The sequence below is a fragment of the Nanorana parkeri genome, unplaced genomic scaffold, assembly GCF_000935625.1.
Source record: "Nanorana parkeri isolate BGI_ZX_2015 unplaced genomic scaffold, ASM93562v1 scaffold2320, whole genome shotgun sequence".
Taxonomy (NCBI): Eukaryota; Metazoa; Chordata; class Amphibia; order Anura; family Dicroglossidae; genus Nanorana; species Nanorana parkeri.
The window spans coordinates 30,146-45,758 of record NW_017308588.1 but is presented as its reverse complement, the minus strand read 5'-3'; the positions used below and the strand labels follow the sequence as shown (position 1 = coordinate 45,758).

Below are 15,613 nucleotides of genomic sequence, written 5' to 3'. Positions count from 1 at the left end.
GGGGGGGGTCTATACAACGACATTTAATTAAAATATATGAAATAACATGAAAACAGCACCCGTCATGTCCTCACCTGGGTGGCTTCCGCCAGAGAATCTTGGGTCAGTTTGGAGACTTTCCGTAAATATCTGCCGTAGATCACTCCGACCACCGCCAGGGGGGGGACGATGCTCAGCACAAAGGTGGCCAATTGTGGAGACACAAAAAACTGAAAGAGAGAGGAGCGAGGGGAGAGCGAGGGAGGAGAGAGCGAGGAGCGAGGGAGAAGCGAGGAGCGAGACAGAGGAGCGAGGCGAAGGAGAGAGAGGAGCGAGGGAGAGAGAGGGAGGAGAGAGCGAGGAGTGAGGGAGAAGCGAGGAGCGAGACAGAGGAGCGAGGCGAAGGAGAGAGAGGAGCGAGGGAGAGAGAGGGAGGAGAGAGCGAGGAGTGAGGGAGAAGCGAGGAGCGAGACAGAGGAGCGAGGCGAAGGAGAGAGAGGAGCGAGGGAGAGAGAGGGAGGAGAGAGCGAGGAGTGAGGGAGAAGCGAGGAGCGAGACAGAGGAGCGAGGCGAAGGAGAGAGAGGAGCGAGGGAGAGAGAGGGAGGAGAGAGCGAGGAGTGAGGGAGAAGCGAGGAGCGAGACAGAGGAGCGAGGCGAAGGAGAGAGAGGAGCGAGGGAGAGAGAGGGAGGAGAGAGCGAGGAGTGAGGGAGAAGCGAGGAGCGAGACAGAGGAGCGAGGCGAAGGAGAGAGAGGAGCGAGGGAGAGAGAGGGAGGAGAGAGCGAGGAGTGAGGGAGAAGCGAGGAGCGAGACAGAGGAGCGAGGCGAAGGAGAGAGAGGAGCGAGGGAGAGAGAGGGAGGAGAGAGCGAGGAGTGAGGGAGAAGCGAGGAGCGAGACAGAGGAGCGAGGCGAAGGAGAGAGAGGAGCGAGGGAGAGAGAGGGAGGAGAGAGCGAGGAGTGAGGGAGAAGCGAGGAGCGAGACAGAGGAGCGAGGCGAAGGAGAGAGAGGAGCGAGGGAGAGAGAGGGAGGAGAGAGCGAGGAGTGAGGGAGAAGCGAGGAGCGAGACAGAGGAGCGAGGCGAAGGAGAGAGAGGAGCGAGGGAGAGAGAGGGAGGAGAGAGCGAGGAGTGAGGGAGAAGCGAGGAGCGAGACAGAGGAGCGAGGCGAAGGAGAGAGAGGAGCGAGGGAGAGAGAGGGAGGAGAGAGCGAGGAGTGAGGGAGAAGCGAGGAGCGAGACAGAGGAGCGAGGCGAAGGAGAGAGAGGAGCGAGGGAGAGAGAGGGAGGAGAGAGCGAGGAGTGAGGGAGAAGCGAGGAGCGAGACAGAGGAGCGAGGCGAAGGAGAGAGAGGAGCGAGGGAGAGAGAGGGAGGAGAGAGCGAGGAGTGAGGGAGAAGCGAGGAGCGAGACAGAGGAGCGAGGCGAAGGAGAGAGAGGAGCGAGGGAGAGAGAGGGAGGAGAGAGCGAGGAGTGAGGGAGAAGCGAGGAGCGAGACAGAGGAGCGAGGCGAAGGAGAGAGAGGAGCGAGGGAGAGAGAGGGAGGAGAGAGCGAGGAGTGAGGGAGAAGCGAGGAGCGAGACAGAGGAGCGAGGCGAAGGAGAGAGAGGAGCGAGGGAGAGAGAGGGAGGAGAGAGCGAGGAGTGAGGGAGAAGCGAGGAGCGAGACAGAGGAGCGAGGCGAAGGAGAGAGAGGAGCGAGGGAGAGAGAGGGAGGAGAGAGCGAGGAGTGAGGGAGAAGCGAGGAGCGAGACAGAGGAGCGAGGCGAAGGAGAGAGAGGAGCGAGGGAGAGAGAGGGAGGAGAGAGCGAGGAGTGAGGGAGAAGCGAGGAGCGAGACAGAGGAGCGAGGCGAAGGAGAGAGAGGAGCGAGGGAGAGAGAGAGGAGCGAGGCGAGGGAGAGGAGCGAGGGGAGGGAGAGGAGCGAGGTGAGGGAGAGGAGCGAGGTGAGGGAGAGGGAAGAGAGGGGAGCGAGGGAGAGAGCGAGAGAGAAAGAGCGAGAGAGGGAGAAGAGAAAAGAGGGATCAAAATCCATAAGAAGCTCAAATCACAGTGCAGACTTTCATTAGATTGGGAACATCAATAGTTTTGGAATCTTCCAGCCCAGAGCATCCAATCAGCTGCAGCCTCTCACTTTGTGACTGGATACAAAGTTATATTATTGATGTGATCAGTGGGGGAGGGGAGACTGAGGAAGTGCTTCCTCCTGCCTGCAGCAGACTGATGACATCATCTTAGCCTAGGAAAACCCCCGGACTTGTAACGTTTTTCCTCTCCTCACTTGCTTCCCCAAAAAATGCAGCCTGGGAGTAAATCCCAATTCATGACATCAGCACCAGAATTACCATCATCCCGACTCCAACCGCGGCCTGCGCCACCGCTCTGAGCCCGTCCGAGAGGTTCTCCGTGACCGACCTTCCGATCACAACGCAGTCCGATGACAACCGATTGATCAGCTCTCCGGTCCGCGTCTTGTCGATTTATCCAAAGATCCGGAACAACTCTCCTCACCGGGATGACATCACATTTACTAAAATCAACAGGAAGTGAAAATATACAAAGTGGGATCCATAATACCGGCGAGTCGTTTTACTGCTAGACTGTGATTAGCCTGCATAGCCAGCTGTAGTTCGATCTCCTGCAGGTTTGTGTGCAATATACAGCTGGATGATTCGGAGGAGGAGCGCGCACCACTCTGCCGGCTCATGTAAAGCCCTCTGGAGTTTCAGCTAGGCCAGGCGTAGGCAACCTCGGCTCTCCAGCTGTGCTGAAACTACAAATCCCATAAGGCATTGCAAGCCACAGGCACGACTCCCAGAGGCAGAAGCACGAGGGGATTGTTATGTTTTCAGCACAGCTGGGGAGCCAAGGTCGCCTATCCCTGAGCTAGGCAGAGATAGTTAAAATGTAAAGGCGGTAGTGCTGGGCTTTCTCAACAGAAAGCCCTGCATGTCATGCCGTCTTTTATTGCTTTACGTATTACGTTGATTTGTAAAATGAGAAATGTCACTTCAGGAGTTCTACATCTCTCTGAATTCTTATATTCAGAGGAATAATAATTTTAAAAAAATGCCCGAATCACCCAATTGGCTCATTTTTACCTCCCTCCCCCGTACCCTCCCCATGGGGGGGGAGGGCTCCATCGTACCTGAGGTTTGCATGAGGTAGACGCGGGCCCCGTTGGCGGCGGCTCCGCACAGGAAGACTCCGCTCAGCACGGCGCACAGTGTGGTCAGGCTGGAGGAGAAGTCCCCCGAGGGGTTGGAATAGACCACGTCAATGACTTTCCCCAGGAAGAACGGCGCCGACATGGTGATGACGCTGGACACGGTGAGGAATCCGAGCGCCGCTGAGAATACAAAATATCAAATATCACCGATACGCGTCAGATAAAAGAATATTATTACCAAGAACGTGGAAAAACAATCGCTGAGATCAACAAATCCCAAACACCTTATTACTATTTTGTTATATTTAAAATAATAAATACAATGAATGTGTCTTATTTGTATCATTATTTATTGATTATATATTTTTTAATAATTAAAGTGAATAATAATAATAATCATTTTTAATACTATATTTATTTAAAATTAACAACAACAACACTTTTTTTATAGGGCTGTGCAAATTAACGATTCATTTCTCGATTAATCGTTAATCTTTTTGATTGAGTAAACATTTTTTGATCGATTAATTTTTTTTGGAAACTCTCTGCACGAGCGCCAGCCAAGGCATTGCCCTATACACATGCAGCACAGCAATGGCCTATACACATACAGCACAGCATTGCCCTATACACATGCAGCACAGCATTGCCCTATACACATGCAGCACAGCAATGGCCTATACACATACAGCACAGCATTGCCCTATACACATGCAGCACAGCAATGGCCTATACACATACAGCACAGCATTGCCCTATACACATGCAGCACAGCAATGAAGTATCAATATGAACTAGGATCACACTAATCCAGCACATTATTAATCTCACGTGCCCCACTCAAGCGGCGGCCATATTGAGTGGGGCACGTGAGATGAATAACGTGCTGGATGAGTGTGATCCGCACAGAGTCCTGACCTCAACCCCATAGAACACCTTCGGGATGAATTAGAGCGGAGACTGCGAGCCCCTCCCCCAACATCAGTACCTGACCTCACAAAAGACTGGGATGTCATTAAAGGGCGGAGCCAACCCAATACTGAACACTACGGACTAAGACTGGGATGCCATTAAAGGGCGGAGCCAACCCAATACTGAACACTACGGACTAAGACTGGGGGGCCATTAAAGTTCATGTGCGTGTAAGGGCTGGTTGTGGTTGGTTGCTGAACATTGCACATTGCTCTGGTGATCGCTCTCCTATATACTGCACAGTGAAAGTCTACACAGCCGAAATCTTTAGACAATGCAGATCCCCCCGTGGTGTGTATTGGGGGGTTTCAGTCGTAGAAGCTGAGTCGGCTTTATTCCGATGTGCTGGGCGGAGGAGATATCAGATGCGAGTCCGGACTCAGCGGACACACAGACAATCGTCTCCGTCCGCTCAGCTCCGGATGGTTCCGCAGATAGAGAAGTTGGTGAAAGTTACACAAAGATTTCTTCACTATGACCACATCCACCCGAGAGATAAGACCCCTCCCCCACATCACAGCCCAAGCTGACCGTGTGCGGATATTCATCGCCAACATAGAGCAGAGTGGTGTACAAAACCATTCATAGGTGTCTCTGCACCACAGGAGCATACACTCTAATGCCCCGCCACAGTCACACAGTATTATTACCCTGGTGAGTCTTACCCCTAGTTTCTTGTACCCCCTCCTGTTTCTGGTACCTTCCTTCGCCCATGCCTGGTAACCCCTCTGTTGCTGGTGCACCCTGTTGCTGGTACGCCCCTTTTCCAAGTACACTTGCCCTGGTTGCCAATACCCCCCATTCCTTGTACCCCTCTATTCTTGGTACCCACTTTTCCTAATACACCCCTTATTCCTGATATCTTGCTGTCTGTGGCACCACCCTATTCCTAGTACTCCCCTTTGTGGCACCGCCCTATTCCTAGTACTCCTGAAGACAGGAAGTGAGGATCAGAAGTCTCATCATAGCGGACTCCACAGTGTGTGAGATATCAGAGGGAGGTCCAACCTGCCGGCTCCGGAGAGGACAGCGATCAGGTGTACACAGATAATTAATTCCTCTCTCAGGTCCCCAGATGGTCCTTCACTTCCTCTCTGGAGATGCAGAATAATTCCTGAGCAGCATCAGGACTGAGCAAGAACAAACTGTGTGCGTAGGCCGCTCACCTGGGGGAAACAGACCCCGCTCACCCGGGGGAGACAGACCCCGCTCACCCGGGGGAGACAGACTCCGCTCACCCGGGGGAGACAGACTCCGCTCACCCGGGGGAGACAGACTCCGCTCACCCGGGGGAGACAGACTCCGCTCACCCGGGGGAGACAGACTCCGCTCACCCGGGGGAGACAGACTCCGCTCACCCGGGGGAGACAGACTCCGCTCACCCGGGGGAGACAGACTCCGCTCACCCGGGGGAGACAGACTCCGCTCACCCGGGGGAGACAGACTCCGCTCACCCGGGGGAGACAGACTCCGCTCACCCGGGGGAGACAGACTCCGCTCACCCGGGGGAGACAGACTCCGCTCACCCGGGGGAGACAGACTCCGCTCACCCGGGGGAGACAGACTCCGCTCACCCGGGGGAGACAGACTCCGCTCACCCGGGGGAGACAGACTCCGCTCACCCGGGGGAGACAGACTCCGCTCACCCGGGGGAGACAGACTCCGCTCACCCGGGGGAGACAGACTCCGCTCACCCGGGGGAGACAGACTCCGCTCACCCGGGGGAGACAGACTCCGCTCACCCGGGGGAGACAGACTCCGCTCACCCGGGGGAGACAGACTCCGCTCACCCGGGGGAGACAGACTCCGCTCACCCGGGGGAGACAGACTCCGCTCACCCGGGGGAGACAGACTCCGCTCACCCGGGGGAGACAGACTCCGCTCACCCGGGGGAGACAGACTCCGCTCACCCGGGGGAGACAGACTCCGCTCACCCGGGGGAGACAGACTCCGCTCACCCGGGGGAGACAGACTCCGCTCACCCGGGGGAGACAGACTCCGCTCACCCGGGGGAGACAGACTCCGCTCACCCGGGGGAGACAGACTCCGCTCACCCGGGGGAGACAGACTCCGCTCACCCGGGGGAGACAGACTCCGCTCACCCGGGGGAGACAGACTCCGCTCACCCGGGGGAGACAGACTCCGCTCACCCGGGGGAGACAGACTCCGCTCACCCGGGGGAGACAGACTCCGCTCACCCGGGGGAGACAGACTCCGCTCACCCGGGGGAGACAGACTCCGCTCACCCGGGGGAGACAGACTCCGCTCACCCGGGGGAGACAGACTCCGCTCACCCGGGGGAGACAGACTCCGCTCACCCGGGGGAGACAGACTCCGCTCACCCGGGGGAGACAGACTCCGCTCACCCGGGGGAGACAGACTCCGCTCACCCGGGGGAGACAGACTCCGCTCACCCGGGGGAGACAGACTCCGCTCACCCGGGGGAGACAGACTCCGCTCACCCGGGGGAGACAGACTCCGCTCACCCGGGGGAGACAGACTCCGCTCACCCGGGGGAGACAGACTCCGCTCACCCGGGGGAGACAGACTCCGCTCACCCGGGGGAGACAGACTCCGCTCACCCGGGGGAGACAGACTCCGCTCACCCGGGGGAGACAGACTCCGCTCACCCGGGGGAGACAGACTCCGCTCACCCGGGGGAGACAGACTCCGCTCACCCGGGGGAGACAGACTCCGCTCACCCGGGGGAGACAGACTCCGCTCACCCGGGGGAGACAGACTCCGCTCACCCGGGGGAGACAGACTCCGCTCACCCGGGGGAGACAGACTCCGCTCACCCGGGGGAGACAGACTCCGCTCACCCGGGGGAGACAGACTCCGCTCACCCGGGGGAGACAGACTCCGCTCACCCGGGGGAGACAGACTCCGCTCACCCGGGGGAGACAGACTCCGCTCACCCGGGGGAGACAGACTCCGCTCACCCGGGGGAGACAGACTCCGCTCACCCGGGGGAGACAGACTCCGCTCACCCGGGGGAGACAGACTCCGCTCACCCGGGGGAGACAGACTCCGCTCACCCGGGGGAGACAGACTCCGCTCACCCGGGGGAGACAGACTCCGCTCACCCGGGGGAGACAGACTCCGCTCACCCGGGGGAGACAGACTCCGCTCACCCGGGGGAGACAGACTCCGCTCACCCGGGGGAGACAGACTCCGCTCACCCGGGGGAGACAGACTCCGCTCACCCGGGGGAGACAGACTCCGCTCACCCGGGGGAGACAGACTCCGCTCACCCGGGGGAGACAGACACCCCTCACCCGGGGGAAACAGACACCCCTCACCCGGGGGAACATACCACTTGCCAAGAACACACAATGCTGGCCCAGGACACACACTTCTTGGCTATGGCACAGACCACTCACCCCCTGCTGGGTCAAAGCTGGAACTCTCCCATCAGCAAACCTCATGCCAATTGGATATCTCTGGCCCTGACTCAGCAGGGGGCATGCTGGGCTAATGCAGAGAGACCACTGCTTCCACACAGACCACAAAGGTCTCCCCCCGCAGCATGCTGGCAGGGGACCGGCTTCTCTACTCAGCCTGATTGTTTAGTGTTTTTCTACATCTGCTTTTATTTGATATTTCCCTTCACAAGGAACGGGATCCCTGTGATGTCACATTGTGCTATTAAGGGCCTCATTCACACCGGGGAGGTTCGGCCGCGCGGATCCGCCGACATGAACGATTGCATGGGGACCATTCATGCAACCATGTGGCTCCGCGCGATCGAACTGCCCGATTGGCTCCCTGAACCTTTTTTGCCGCGCTGATCAGTGCGGTTTCCATACTGCTTTCAATGGAACCGCGCTGTTTATTGCAGTTTTGGGAGTTTTTAATTGCGTTTCAGCGCCGAAACACAAATAAAAACACCAAAAGCCGCCTTATAAAATCGGTGCTGATCCCCAACCGCCCTGGTGCGAGCGAGACCTTACTTCACTCTGGCCACACACACTCCAATGCGTACAGCCATGAGGAAGATGGAGGTGGAGTATACCGTGTATATATTGTACATCTGACTTTTGGTTTTTTACAGGTACATTCTACATTTGATGATTTGTAAAAGGGGGAGGGGCCTAGGCAATTTGGGCATTTTGCTTTAAACCTGTTATTATTAATATTATAAGAAGATATATCCTACAACAATGAAATACAAAGTAACAACTACAAACATCAATACACTAAAGCCCCGTTCATATTGAGCGATTTATCGTGCGGTAATTCCCGCGATATCGCGCCAAATTACAGCGCGATATCGCGGTCCAATGCATTTCAATGGGGCAAAGGGTCCTCGTGTCGCTACAGCAGGACCCTTTTTGGAGCGGATTTAGCCACGATTCAAACTTGCTCAATGCAAGCTTAAACGCGATCTCGCGATTTGCATATCGTGCAGTGGGAACGGGGCCTAAGACCTCATTCACACCCAACGCAAGCAAAATTGTATATTGCGTATATACGAGCGTCTATGAATGCATCATTCCTAATGGACATTTTAAAAGGTACTGTAAGCACATACGCGCGTATACCCATGCAAACCTGCGTATGCGCGTAAAAAACGCAGAAATCCGCTGCCCGGACACATCTCGGTTCCATTCTGTTTTTGCGCATATATACGCTACGCAAATAACCGGCTCCATGCGCGGCTATGTGTATGGAGCCATTTATTTGCATATGTTGCATATGATACAATACGCACGTACGCGCACGGCAGTGTGAATGAGGCCTAAAACTATCAGAATATCACACTCATGGATCGGTCTGTTCTGCAGAATATCACACTCATGGATCTGTCTGACCTGCAGAATATCACACTCATGGATCGGTCTGACCTGCAGAATATCACACTCATGGATCGGTCTGACCTGCAGAATATCACACTCATGGATCGGTCTGACCTGCAGAATATCACACTCATGGATCGGTCTGACCTGCAGAATATCACACTCATGGATCGGTCTGACCTGCAGAATATCACACTCATGGATCGGTCTGTTCTGCAGAATATCACACACATGGATCTGTCTGTTCTGCAGAATATCACACTCATGGATCGGTCTGTTCTGCAGAATATCACACAATTTGGACAGCGGCCAATCACACTTGATAGTCTGTAGGATTCTCTGCAAATTGAACCAATCTGGACACAGATTCAGTTGGATGAAAAGATTGTAATTGGACATTTTGCCTAAACTGTGGATGGATTTGCTCATTGTTTTCCATTAGAATTCTGTAAAGTTTTTCTCCCAGGAGCTAAATTATGCAAATCCCCAAATCTGGCCCATCAGAACCTCCCAACCATTAGTAAATATTGACCCGAGAGCAGTTACAATGACAGGCAGTCAACCAATTGAACAGAACAACTATTCACATTCCAACATAGCGGACATACGATACAGATAATCCGATCCATAATACCTGAGAGCCTCCACTTCTCCGGCTGGGCCAGGGCCAGCAGCCTCTTGACATCCTGCGAGGCCAGGCTCTTGCCACTTTTTTCTGAGCCCTCCTCACCCTTGGGCTCAGAGTCCGGCCCTGCCTGGCTGGAAGGTGATGTGCTATACAACCTGTGGCTGGAAGAAGAACAAGCTGGCCAGGAGACAGGCAAGGAGGTGGTCCTGGAGGGCACATGCTGGTCAGGCAAGGTGAGGGTCCTGGAGGGCACATGCTGGTCAGGCAAGGTGAGGGTCCTGGAGGGCACATGCTGGTCAGGCAAGGTGGAGGTCCTGGAGGGCACATACTGTCCAGGTGAGGTGAGGGTCCTGGAGGGCACATACTGTCCAGGTGAGGTGAGGGTCCTGGAGGGCACATACTGTCCAGAGTGGGTAAGAGTCCCATAGGGCACATACTGGCCAGACAGGGCTGGGGTCCCAGAGGGCACATACTGGCCAGGCTTGCGGTGGTCTATAGTCCTGTATGAGCAGCACACGGTGATGCCAGCCTTCCTGTAGATCTGCCAGGCTCTGCTCCTGGCACCCCCCAGCAGGTGAGGGAGACACAGGGGGACTCTCAGCATGTCTGCAGCTCCCTGTGAAGGTCAGCGTCGGAAGGGGTCACCTCCTGGGGGTCGCCTCCATCTGCTGAGCCCTGGATACAGATATGCCCAGCGTGGGCCACCGTGATAAGGCGGCACCCCTCCTACAGTTGGGTGTGAGGTGCCTCTCATTATCTGCTATGTCATGTTAGCTGAAGCTCTGTAATCCTTGTCCCCAGCATGTGTGTAATACAGACCACACCCCCCTCCTCTGTAATACTCCCTCCAAACCCCGCCCACCTCTCTCAGCTTAACCCCTTCCTGCCTGCAGCCCAGGAGACTCGACACAGAGCTGACCGTACAGTCCCAGGGAGTCCCTGCAATGGTGTCACCTATTACTAGCCCCGTACAAGGAGCACCAGAGAGAGGAACGTGTTACAGTGACAATGAGAGGTGACAATGTGACAATGAGACACCGGAAGAAGAATCACAATAACATGACAAAGTTACAGAAATCAGGAGAGATACAATGTACAGGGACCGAGCCTCCTCCCCGGGACACATTCCTATTGGAAACAACCTTTATATTTCCTCCCCAGCAAAGAAATAATAAGATAATATTTACATTTAACATGATATTTGTTATGACTTCTTTCCTTTTATATAATAATAATAATACGGATGTTATCACAGCGGCGTCCTCGGGGACTGATTTGCAATAACTGTAGAAAAACCTGCAGCCCAGCCATCCAATCCGATTCTTTCCTTTATTGAAGAAGTTCAACCTGATTGGCTACTATAAGAATCTTCATTTGTTTAAATAAAGCAGATGAGCAATGACAACGCAGCAAAGCTTTCCTAGACGTTGTTTTAGAATGTTGCCAACTAAGCTATACACAGTGTAAATGAGTCAAGTTGCCAGGGGACTACAAATCCCAGCATGCTTAGCTCCAGCACCGCTGCCCTTGAAGGGACGAGCACTGCCTACTAGACATGTAAAAATTACTTTATTTTAGATCAATTCAGATTTTTAGTTCTTTTGTTTTTTTGGGGGGGGTTTCAGATCTGACATTTGAGGCCCGGTGCAGACCTGAGCGGTCCGGGATCGCGCGGTCATGCACAATGCAGACAGCGATTGCCATGCGGCAATGGGGTGACATCCGCGCGGCAATTGTTTCAGCCAAGATCGTGTTGAAGATGCACGGGCGGAATCGCGGCAGGTAACCGTGCGATCTGCCCGGCGGGACTGGGGTGCCGTTAGGAAATAATGGCACCCACAGCGCGATCGTCTGTGCTGGGCGACTCCGTGACTGTGCGGTATGGTGCACGTTTGCCGCGCGGTCAGGAGTCGCCTAGGTGTGCGCCGGCCCTTATTCTTTTGGTTATTCAGATTTTTGATCCATCCGAATTTTTGTCCTGGAACAAAGTCACATGACCATGACTGTAATGTAACCCCCATCAGACAAAAAAATAAATGATTGGCCAGAGAACGGTCACATGTCCAATTTAAGTCTGCATTTTCGTTAAAGGAACATTTGGATTTCGTATTCGGACTCATTCAAATTCGGAAATCCGGATGCATCTAAATGTCCAAATTTAACGTAATTTGTATGAATATGCATTTGGAACGAAACAAAATTTACATGTCCACTGCCCTATATCAGGGGTAGGCAACCTCAGTACTCCCACTCTTGGGAAAGCTACAAATCCCATAATGCCTCTGCTTCCGAGAGTCATGCCTGCAACTGTCAAAGTCTTGCAATGCCTCATGGGACTTGTAGTTCCACAACAGCTGGAGTGCTGCGGTTGCCTATCCCTGGCCTATACCAGTGGTGGCGAACCTTGGCACTCCAGCTGTGCCAAAACTACAAATCCCAACATGCATCTGCCTCTGGGAGTTATGTCTGTGGCTGTCAGAGCCTTGCAATGCCTCATGCGACTTGTAGTTCCACAACAGCTGGAGTGCTGCGGTTGCCTATCCTTGGCCTATACCAGTGGTGGCGAAGCTTGGCACTCCAGCTGTGCCAAAACTACAAATCCCAACATGCATCTGCCTCTGGGAGTTATGTCTCTGGCTGTCAGAGCCTTGCAATGCCTCATGGGACTTGTAGTTCCACAACAGCTGGAGTGCTGCAGGTTGCCTATCCCTGGCCTATACCAGTGGTGGCGAAACTTGGCACTCCAGCTGTGCCAAAACTACAAATCCCAACATGCATCTGCCTCTGGGAGTTATGTCTCTGGCTGTCAGAGCCTTGCAATGCCTCATGGGACTTGTAGTTCCACAACAGCTGGAGTGCTGCCGGTTGCCTATCCTTGGCCTACACTGTATAGTCTGCACTGAAATAGCAATTTATAATAATATTACATTGAGAAAGGATGCTGACCATGCACATGCTATGCTGGGACTTGTAGTTCAGCAGCAGGTAAGTATAGTTCCTGTCTGTTCTTTAGTTTATTACAACAAAGTACATCAATGATATGCAAATTACAGCCAGCGAAAGCAACCAACCGGATTCCAGCGTACAGTCGGGGCAATGAAAGGCGGATGCTGATTGGTTGCTGTACATAGGACAGTTCATCAATACAACATAATGCACAATCACAGGGAGATGTTTCTGTATTTATAGATCTGTATCATCGCATCAGCCGCCCGCCTATCACACAATGTTACATTGTCACATATCCCACTGACAGTATTTACAAACAATGTGGAGAAGAGATACAATATGTCACAATACCGATACTGTGTCATGACTCAGAGTAACAATGTGTCCCCCGTTCTATGACGGGGAGCTCGTGGAACCCCCATGATGACTTCTGCCATTGGAATATCTCCCACATTTGTATCAACAGAGCAACCAGCCCCCCCCACCCAGGAGCTCTAATGACCTCACTGACCATGTGACTGGGCTGAGCTTTGACATCATCAAGTCATGTGACTTCCATACCAGAAGCAGGAAGAGTACATGAGAGCAGACATGTGATGGGAGGGAAGGAGGGAGTCCATAGCTACTTGTCTGCTCAGACCGCATAGTAAGGTGTAGAATTACTCTTCTGATTTCCCTAGAAGTGAGAAATATGGAGTCAGGTGACGGCTGAGCACCAGGCAGCGGGAATGCGTCATTTAACTCCGTACTTCCCAGTTTTATTGGTAACATAATAGAAGAAACAACGACAATAGCCTTTAATTTAAAGGGGAACTCCAGGAAATGTAAAAATGAACCCTTGCGGTAAGGATACCACCACGCTGCAAGGGGCAACTCCGCGTTTTGGTCTAGGAGGGCTGAAATAAAGAAGATATCCTCACCCGATCCTCTGTCCTGTCTGGCTGTTAGACTGGTTCTTGCAGCCTCTTCTCCCCCCGGGCTCCAAAGGTCTAAAGATCCTCAACATCATCATGTCTAATGTAAGTGTAATATGAAAATACAGGAACCAGCACACCAACGCAATGTATCGAAATGCACGTCTTGTTTTTATTGACACATGTTGTCACAAGTATAGTACAATGTTTCGCGGCCTCGCAGGGGGCCCTTCATCAGGATCAGTATCTTCAGGCTCCATATATATAATAACATTGATCCTGAAGGAAGGGGACCCTGCGCTGCCCCCGAAACGCTGCGCTGTACATGTGACAACATGCGTCAATGAAAAGAAGACGTGCGTTTCGATACATTGCGTTGGTGTGCTGGTGACCTTCCTGTATTCTCATGTGATACTGAGCGGCGCCACCCGCGGTCACCTCAGCGCCCACCTTTGATGAGAAGGGGAGTGCGGTAAGGAGTGCGGCGGAACCTGCATGCATCTTATGCAAGTGTACTAGAGGCGTGTCCCCATAATGAGGTGGCATCTCATTGGGGGGGTGGCAGGTGCAGGGGGGTCAGCATGGGCACCTAATAGCACCCGACCCCCCCCCAACCCCCCACCCGGCTCTGACAGCTCAGTAGCCCGCCGCCTCCTGCTCGGCCACCCACCGGCCACCTCCCATCCGGCTCAGCTGACAGCTCAGTAGCCCGCCGCCTCCTGCTCGGCCACCCACCGGCCACCTCCCATCCGGCTCAGCTGACAGCTCAGTAGCCCGCCGCCTCCTGCTCGGCCACCCACCGGCCACCTCCCATCCGGCTCAGCTGACAGCTCAGTGAAAAGGTTGGGACAACCCTGGTCATACCACAGCTGGTGAGGAGGGGGAGAGAGGCGAGCGGTCACTGCAGCAGAGGATCGGGGGAGTGTATCTTCTTTATTTCCACCCCTAGACCAAAACGAGCAGTTAACCCTTGCGGTGCCAGGGTAGCGTCACTGCAAGGGTTCATTGCAGCTCCCGGAGTTCTTCTTTAATCCTAAATAAAGCAGAATAACTTATACCATGACTTAGAGCTCTCTGAAGTCTATCTACCCTGGAAGGTTCTAAATCTAAATGTATCTCTAGGGAAAATTCTTCATTTCCTGTCCTGGAGACACAGCAGGAAGTGAGAGGACATTTCTTCAAAGCGAGGGGGAACCCTTGAAGGCAAAGCAAACGCTGACACCTGAACCCAGATCTGTCATGTGTTGGTGAATCTGTAATGTTGTTACAACTCCTCACTGTATCCGGGTGAATGATACTAATCGGTCCTTCGTTGGGTAGGCCCCCGATCCCACCAGGGCACACTTATGATATCGGCACAAGGTAATGGCACCCCAAGCACAGATGAGCAAACGCATTTCTCCCCCGCGGGCTCCTGCACATGAAACATACACAGACACGCGGGGAAAAGGCACTGCATGTATATTGCAACATGTGCTACTTTGCTGCACTTGGGATCCAATGGAGATCAATGGGGATGCACTCCAGTCCCCCAAACGTGCGGGAACATGCATTCCCAGAGTGCACATTCCCACTGCACCCTGGTGTGAGCGGGGCCTTACTATATGTCTCCTTCTTTATTTATTGTTTTTCATTATCAAATTGGCCCAAAATAGTAAAACATGGACTGCTGACTCTATAAATAGGGCCCTTATTATGCTCGCCATCCATCTGCGTCTTTCGGAGTATTTTGGAAAAACTGAGCTGACGATCTATATTAGGAGAAGGATGGAGACATGATAATTACCCCCGCCTGGGATCACAGTATATTAATATACACTCACAGGGTGCAGCGTGAGGCCAACGTATATACCATACATATCATGTACAAGACTTCATGTTAACTGTTAAACGCAGGCAGCCTGGACACTGTACACTATAGAACTATAACTCTCATCATCTCTTTTGCAACTGATGGGAGCTCCCCTATTATGTGATCACTTTGATTGGCTTTCACAGTGATCATGTGACTGGAAACCTATCCTACCGGTTTCAGATCGCCTGGGAGCTGTCGGTGACAGTACTCGGGGTGCACAATCAAACGTGCTTCTGACACCCAACACGGACACATACATGTGGCAGCCCAGAATAAGGCCCACCTCAGTTTTGCACATATGTGTTACACAGACGTCCCCATTGGTAGATTTCCCCCCACCTTCTGTTCTGGTGAC

At 53.6% G+C, this 15,613-nt stretch overlaps 1 protein-coding gene across 1 annotated transcript in view; it reads right to left on the bottom strand.

Moving 5' to 3' along the window:
* The window catches only part of ABCB10 (ATP binding cassette subfamily B member 10), a 20,449-nt gene extending 10,305 nt beyond the window's left edge, over positions 1–10,144 (bottom strand). Inside the window, 4 exon segments of the mRNA XM_018573293.1 lie at positions 75–209; positions 2,318–2,473; positions 3,089–3,321; positions 9,547–10,144. Of these exon segments, the coding sequence (XP_018428795.1) occupies positions 75–209; positions 2,318–2,473; positions 3,089–3,321; positions 9,547–10,144 (1,122 nt within the window).
* Between the last annotated feature and the right edge of the window lie 5,469 nt (positions 10,145–15,613).